Source organism: Mya arenaria, chromosome 17 (assembly GCF_026914265.1).
Source record: "Mya arenaria isolate MELC-2E11 chromosome 17, ASM2691426v1".
Classification (NCBI taxonomy): Eukaryota; Metazoa; Mollusca; class Bivalvia; order Myida; family Myidae; genus Mya; species Mya arenaria.
In genome coordinates, this window is record NC_069138.1 from 54,404,585 (window position 1) to 54,413,312 (window position 8,728).

At 36.0% G+C, this 8,728-nt stretch overlaps 1 protein-coding gene across 1 annotated transcript; it reads left to right on the forward strand.

The window, feature by feature from the left end:
• Positions 1 to 923: 923 nt before the first annotated feature.
• LOC128222739 (probable voltage-dependent N-type calcium channel subunit alpha-1B) lies at positions 924 to 6,954 on the forward strand (the record flags this gene model as incomplete). The annotated part of the gene is given in 3 exon segments (XM_052931841.1): positions 924 to 1,049; positions 2,193 to 2,493; positions 2,975 to 6,954. Coding segments are annotated over 3 exon segments (1,494 nt in total), but the record flags the coding sequence as incomplete, so codon positions are not given.
• Between the last annotated feature and the right edge of the window lie 1,774 nt (positions 6,955 to 8,728).

Here is an 8,728-nt window from a genome sequence, read left to right on the forward strand (position 1 = left end):
TGCCAGCATTTGTTTGCTCGCTAGCGCAATAGTTTTGTTCAGTACAACAGTGTTGGGGTTTAAAGCTGCACTCTCACAGATTGTCAGGTTTGACACTTTTTATTTTTTTGGTCTCGGAATCCGGCTGATTTGGGCATCAATGCCTTCAATTCAGTCATATCAGATAATTCACAATAGAATAAATCTCAAATTTTTGGTAAAACTGCCTAAAAGATTATTTTCTTAAAATGTTAGTAACGCTTTTAGCCAGAAAACATCAATTTTCGGACTTAAATGTGATAAATTGCGATCTGATCTTTGGTAAGCAGTCTTATATCACATATTCCCAGACATTTACGCAATAAATGGCTCACTGAAAGACAAAAAATAAATGTTGTCAAAACGATCAATCTGTGCGAGTCATACATTCATACGACAGATTCGCTATATTTAGTATGGATTAATGCCCTACATACATTCATACGACAGTCTCGCTATATTTAGTATGGATTAATGCCCTACATACATTCATACGACAGTCTCGCTATATTTAGTATGGATTAATGCCCTACATACATTCATATACAGACTCGCTATACATGTATTTAGTATGGATTAATGCCGTACATACTACATTCATACGACAGACTCGCTATATTTAGTATGGATTAATGCCGTACATGCATTCATACGACAGACTCGCTATACATGTATTTAGTATGGATTAATGCCTAACATGCATTCATACGACAGACTCGCTATATTTAGTATTGATTAACGCCGTACATGCATTCATACGACAGTCTCGCTATATTTAGTATGGATTAATGCCTTATGCATGCATAATGCCTTTCTTACATCCATATGACAGTCTCGCTATAACGAGTATGGATAACGTTATATCCATTATGGAGTTATGCCTTAAATACGCATGCATACGATAGATACGCTATATCCATTATGGAGGTCTCCACGGCTATGTGAATAGTTCGTACTCGCAAGATGACGACGAAATTACTGTTCCTGATTCCGACACATCAAGCATTTACATTGTGTCAGATCACTTCCAGGTATTATAGTACTGGGTCAGGTTCCTTCGTAATCGTCAATGGTGATTGGTAAACATGGAGGTGTTCTGGGTGTGAAATCATGCGTTAAGGTGTCGGTTCATTATGTCATATTTGTTTCACGATAAAAACACATGTATTGTTTTAATTTGTATGCGATCTTGTTTTTCATGGAAAAGGAAGACTATAAATCAGTCTTTTCTTCTGTGATCTGAATACTCCTCTTACATTCGGTTAATTACTCATTTATTAAAGATAATATAGGGGAGTCAACTACCAATCGTGTCATCATCTGCCAATGTTTCATCAACTCCCAGTCGTTTCATCAACTCCCAATCGTGTCATCATCTGCCAATGTTTAATCAACTCCCAATCGTTTCATCAACTCCCAATCGTGTCATCATCTGCCAATGTTTAATCAACTCCCAATCGTTTCATCAACTCCCAATCGTGTCATCAACACCCAATCGTTTCATCAACTCCCAATAATTTCTTCAACTCCCAATCAGTTCATCAACTCCCAATCAGTTCATCAACTCCCAATCATTTCTTCAACTCCCAATCATTTCTTCAACTCCCAATCAGTTCATCAACTCCCAATCGTGTAATCAACAGTGGTTCAATGCATTTGTGTTGTTCTTGATTATTTATAAATTGACTCTTAATATGGGTATATTTTCTCTTTTTTAATATCGTATGTGCGTTTATAAATTTAAAAGTGCTTTTATACACGAAACGACATTCTACTAAATACAAGGTTTTCCAAAATGTGAGTTTTTTTTAGTTTTTTACTATGTCACAGTTCTCAGAGAGTATCCAGTTAAGAATAAATTATAATAGTTGTATGTGCATTTGGTGTTTAGCAGAAGCAATGGTTTGCAATCTCTGTCAAGTTACTTTAGTTGGTGTAGGTAGCTAGTTTGATATCATTTTGGTTTCAATATATATAATCACATTATAACAATCTTTGAACCTTATAGTATTCAAATTTGTTAACCTTTAAAAGAAATATATTAAAATAAAACACGTCATTTCTGAACTGAATTAAGATTGTTCTTTTTTTTGTTTTCAGTTTGATATACAATATGTTGTAACATAAATTACAAATTCAGTTTATTTATGAAGCATATAATTTTCTTTTTCCAGTCTCTAGACAGACGTGATTTCTCACAAGGACTGCGCCCCGAGCATGCTGGCCTCGGTATTGTCCGACCCCCTTCAGAGACGGGTCGCCAGACCCCTTCCCTCCCTCCAACCCCTGTTAGCCCCAGGTCTCCTATCCTCAACCATCGGAGCCCCTTTGAATCCCCGTCGACCTCCCCTGGTCCCTTTCGGAGGTCAACCTCACCTCGCCGTAGTATGATGGACGTTGGGTTTGCTTCTGCCGTGGCCAACATTTGCGAGCAGGCTCATGAAATTGCCGAGCATGAAAGACGTAAACATAAAGGTTTGCATCCATTGATAATCCAGCTGAAATGCTTTATACAGACATTAAAGTTGTTCCCTTGACCATAAACATGAAGGCCAATTAAATTCTTATATTTCTTTTTATTTGGCTTTCCGTCCTTTCGGATGTAAAGTGGTTCTTAAAATCATGAACTTGTTGAGTATTGCATAGTTTGCCTCTGTCCACCGTATTTGAATAACCATGACGCGAATGACAGCCTCACTCCTACTGGTCGCTTTACGGAGGGAAGTTGTTTAAAAGAGGTGGTCAAATTAATCAATTGGATTATACCACCATGTGCTAGTATTTATTGACGAACTATGATTCCTTTAATTGGTAAATTCAATGATCGAAAGACAATCATCGTCGCGTTAATTACCTTGCATGGACAAACATTTTGTTTCGACATGTTGCTGCCTCAGGAGACAATTCCAATAGCATGTTATCTGTTTTTAAATGAATACTTTTTTTATTTCTTTAGCAACTGTTCGACACGAAGACAGCTCCAGCATTCCGAATTCACCACAGCTGAGGAGCAGACCGCGAGTGAAACGGCCCCCGTTGATTCCCCAACATCACGTAATGGGCTCTCCCCTACCTAGCCCACAGCCCCGGAAGCGCTCCGAAATGTATAGATCCACCTCCTTAGAAACCAGGTCACGATCCCCGTCCCCCAATCCCACCCCTTCATCCACTCCAATGAACGAGTACTACGGTGGATCAAATCTGACGGACCGGTCACGAAGCCCTAGCCCAGTGGCCAGTCCGGTTAATACTCCACCAAAGAGATCAACCAGGAAGCTACCAATGCCTCCCGTTCAAGTAACTAAGCCTTCTTCGCTGAACCTTGCTCAACCTAAGCTCAAAGAGAATATGCCGCGTGTAATGCCTTCTCCAACGGTTCCCCAGCCATCCAAAAGTCCGGGGAGCATTAACTTTCCGCGACTTAATACCTCGCCAACACATAAACCTAAACTGAACATTGCACCCGTGCCACAAAATGTTCCTCCGCCAGGTAAATTAGGCCGCCCTGAGCCGTATAGTCCAACTGAGAGAAACAATTTAAATAAAATCAGTGATCCGCGCGATAGACCCGGTCAAACTAGGTCACTCCCGGGAAACTATAGTAGAAGACCAAATGTGCCACCTAGTGATCAAATGAATAATTCTTCAAGACATTCCCCGGATTTAAATCGTGCGCGAAATCACGAAAGAACTAGACACCATGCACATAGGAATATTGACGAATCAAATATAGGACACACGCCTAGTAGGAGTTTTGACGAATCAAATAGGCTGGTGGGTGGGGGTTCAGTGACAAGGGGGCGTGGCGATAGGTCGCATGGGCGGTCGCAAGAAAATCTTCATATGAACCCCATGCATCCTGAAAATGGAGGCCACGGCCCTAGATCACCGCGCAACTCCGTTGATGTTCCAAACGGTTACAACAAGCGGAGGAGGAGGTCGGAGAAGATGGAGTTACGCAGTGATAGCAATGCGCCATTGACAAATAATGACTCGGACGAGGACGATGATGACTGGTGTTAATGTATGCTTTAATGTTTTGCTAATACATAGTCTTCAATCAGTATTTTGTTTACATATATTGACAATAATGTAGTTCAGTCGACGTTTACATTTAATAATTAGAGTGTATATAGTGTTTATTTCAATGATTACGGATCTAAGTTAGGATTAACATAACTCTTATTACTCTGTCATTAAATAACTACACTGTGATTAAGTGAGATCGATTCCTATTTATACTTATATATGTATGTGTATGCTAAAGCAAATATGTGTTTTATCTAATTACCCTAACCAGTACATATAAGCTGGAAAATATGTTCAGAAATCAGAATATACCAGTTCCTTTGCCTTCCAAAATTTCGTGAGGCTGGTCTTACTGGTTTTACAATAGTTTGTGGTATTTGTTTAAACTAAAAATAGAGACTATGTAATTGCGGCTTCTAGTTTAATTCTCTTCAAATGACTCTGAAAGCTTATTAAAATGTGCAATATCGAAGAATATATAAACAAACATGTGTACTGTTACTAGTAAGCCGATGTGTGGTATAAATGAACATTGCAGCAAATCTAAAATAAAACAAATGACACTTTCACACTGCATTTCAAAAGTGTAACAAACCAGTACTACCATTGTTCATGTTTTGTACAATATTAGATTATATACAGCTCTGTTATTTTATTCGTTAAAATTTGGTTAACTGTTCTGTACATTTGCAGTTTATTATTATTGATTGTTGCTGTTAATTGTTTTACTTCATTATTATAACTGTAGAATATGTTTTATCGTATGGTAGAAGACAATTCCTTAGATTTAGATTCACAAAAAAACTATTCCAGTCTCATGATGCTCAATACAAAATTGACTGTTATGTAAACTGTGTACATGTATACGTTATGGCAAAAAAGGTAATAAAGAGTACGGACGCTACTAGTACAGGCAAGCGCCAACTAATGTCTGAATTGTACGTCATCAAGGTTTGTGTGTTATGAACGCACTTCGCAAAAACTACTTTCTAAATGGTATGTCATCAAGGTATGTGTGTTATGAACGCACATATAAACATGCACGCGCCAACTACTTTCTGAATGCTACATCATCAATGTATGTGTGTTATAAACTCTGTCCAGGTGAATGGTAATGAGATCCTCGTTCACGTTGAATGGTAATAATATTCATAAAATCATGAGAAAACGGTTAACAAAAAGCTGGTAAAACTATCACTTTCTTGAGTAGCGACAAGAACAAGTAATGTAACAAAACCTTTCTACTGCCATCAAGGGTACCTGTGAGTTTGATGATCAAAGATACCCATTGCTCTATCGGAGTAATGGCCCTTCCCTTTCATGTTAATTATTCCAAAATGTTTTTGAACACTTTATTGCTGATCCATTTACGCACGTCTTTAAATCCATAATCTGAAACTGTTGCCCTTTCTCGGTATTTTCAAAGTATAAGCTGTGCGTTGTATAATTTGTACTTTAGCAATACTCGGTAAGTCTTTACTATTGTTCATTTGCATTTCACATGTATTAACTTAGGAATCTACCAAGAGGTTGTGTATGTACATTCCTTGCAATTATTCTATTTCAATGGATTAAATGAACTACATGTATAACAGTTTTGGTGAACTATTAGTTTCATACATTGACAGAAGTTTAAATTCTTAGCCAGACTTTATCAAGGCATTATAACTGGTGATATGACAAAGGGTTTCATGTCTGTAATAAGTATTTTCGTCATTATTTTACTGCTGTTTAAAAAATACTAAATAATTGGTCCTTTTTGTTACGAAAAAACAATATCATTGGTGTATATAAACATGTTATTTATGTGTGTGATTTTCTACAAGATATTTAAGTGTTTCACTTCATGTAAGAGATGATATCCCAACATATGTTGTATTTTTCTTTTAAGTTCATTGGTAACTCTAAATATAGCGAACATGCTAGTGTATATATTTGAAGTATTTTCAAATTTCAGCTCTGTAAAATTTGTACTAATGTGTGTGCTTTGATATCACGAATGTGGAATTTGTGATCGAATGTATGAGTTTTATGCATATATATCTTTATGTACAAAAGAGCGAATTTGAAGGAACCATGCATTTTCCATTTCAGTCAACTAATATGTTGTGTTTTACATTTATATTCTATCGGGATCACATAATTGTATGTGTTTATTAGAACGACTTTTCATGTGACAGAAATACAAAATTTCAATAAAAAATAGCGTTTGAACTCATATAACTATTCATACATTTCCAATACAAATAAGTATATTTTCAAACATCTACTAGCATTTTCAAAAGAAAGAATTGTTTCATTCGACTCGCGTTTTCAAACATAAGTCTGCATTTTTAAAAGAACATAGTTACATTTTCGATAAAAAAAACATTTGTATTTTCAAACCAAATAGTGATGCTGTTGTTTTTTTTCACTAAAAACTAATGGCATTTTCAAAGAAAACTATAACTCTTTATTTAAAAGTGTGTTTGTGTAACATATTTTCCTTGTCAATAAGGACTTACTTAATTTTCCTTGATAAGTCGTTTTAATAAACATATACATAATAACATTGGCACAAGATTTTTACATAGTATCGTGTGTAAGTGAATAATATCACTATGTAAGTCCTGAACACGTATTGGAGTGTTACCTATTATTTGACAGTGTTAAATGCGTTATAATTGTTTATGTGTACAATGACAAAGCTCCATATAATGTTCACATATTGGCTGTTATGTACTATAATCAATTGTAAAGGGTCAATATGAATCAAAAATAATATAATAGGTCAGTTCTCCAATATGAGTTAACATATTAACTGTGATTTTGTTATTCTATTTTAATTGTCATTCATTTTTACGCTAATTATATATACTTATTTCATTTTTATCAAAATATTTATAAATTTGCTTCAATGATCAATAAAAAAATAAATAATCATGTTGTTTCTTTTAATTTCCTTCTGCTGTTGTTACAAGAACAAAATATTCAAATATCTATGATAACAAATGTTTAACTTGATATTTCATTTAAACATATTTATTTCCAATCTCCTACGCAGTGATCTCCCCTGACAAGCAGACTAGATCTCTTCCACCATGAGCGAGCGTAGCTGGAGTTCATGTATAGAAACTCATTCGGAACACGTCAGCTCAAGACTGATAATTTGTGCATAGAAAGCATGTTTACAATGTATTGTTTAAAGAAAACGCATAAAAAATGCTTTTGAATAGAAAACAATTTTGAGCTGCTAGATCGACTTTTTATGAAAATGCTTATAATCGCTATAGGATTAATTTAGCATCGTTTGAAAAGAAAACGCATTAAACAAGTTTGAAATAGAAAACAATATAGAACACCAAGCTGCTAGTCCGCCAGCCAGCTAACTTCACGCCGCTAAGCCGCTGGACTGCTTGATTAGCTTTTTGGGAAAATGTTGATAATCGCTTCAGTATGTTAATTTATGAATAAAACATATTATTCTAGCATTGTTTGAAAAAAAACGCATGAAAATGCTTTGAAAAAAACTATGTTATGCCGCTAGGCTGTCAGACCGCTAACTTTATGCCGCTAGGCCGCTTGATCGACTTTTGGAGAGAAAAAAATGCTAAAGATAATTTGTGCATAAAAAACATTAATTTATGCTTTGAAATAGAAAACAATTATAGGCCTCCCGGCCGCTTACTTCACGCCGCAAGGTCGCTAGGCCGCTAAGCCGCTGGACAGCTTAATCGATTTTTTTTTTATAAATGTTCATAATCGATGCAGGATGTTAATCTCAAATTTAAAAAAAATAATTTAACATGGTTTTCAGAGTACAATTCGGCCGCTAGGTCGTCAGGTAGCCAATTTGCTAACTTCACGGCAGTTGGTCGCTAGGCCGCTAACTTCACGCCACTTGGGCGCTAGGCTGCTAACTTCACGCCAGTTGGTCGCTAACTTCACACCGCAAAATATTTTATATCCAATGAAGTCCAACATTAAATACCAACCCAGGATTACAGTCTAAAATTATTTTTTGTCAATGAGTTTTGCTATTTGACCTTCGACAGTCAATTAGCCGTTTAAGTATGTATATATACAATGAAAACTGCAGGGACAAAGTCGATAAGTCTAAATTTTTAAAATAATATAAAAATATAAATGGACGTACAAAAAACATATATATTAATTATTTAAGGAATAAATTGCGGGACTGATGTCATTATCTGGTTATGAACGCAATTGGGCTGGTCAAAGTGTGTGGAGTCCGGGGAACATTTTTTCCCTTTCAGCACAGAAGAGGTTGCAGTCAATCAGGTTATGAGAAATGGTTTCAGGTTCACCACATATACACCAGGGGGTTTCTTTGACTTAAACAAGATATGTTTGTCAAACATTATGCCCCCCCCCCCCCGAACGCCATGTTGTAAGGTTTATTTGGACAATTGAATAATATACGGACCGAAGTGTCAACTGATTAGTCATTTCACATTAGATGCCTACAAGGTAGTTTAAAAATTATGACTAACAGGCATTCAAAGTATGACGGCAGTAGGTACAATTCACGTTGTGATTATGAATGATACTTCTGGCAGCAGGAAATAAGTAATTAGGACGTAAATTTGAATTATCAATCAGACAAGGTTTTCGTATTCATGGCACTGCGACATAAACCTTTGACCTTATGACCTCAAAATTAATAAGATCAGGCCCAATC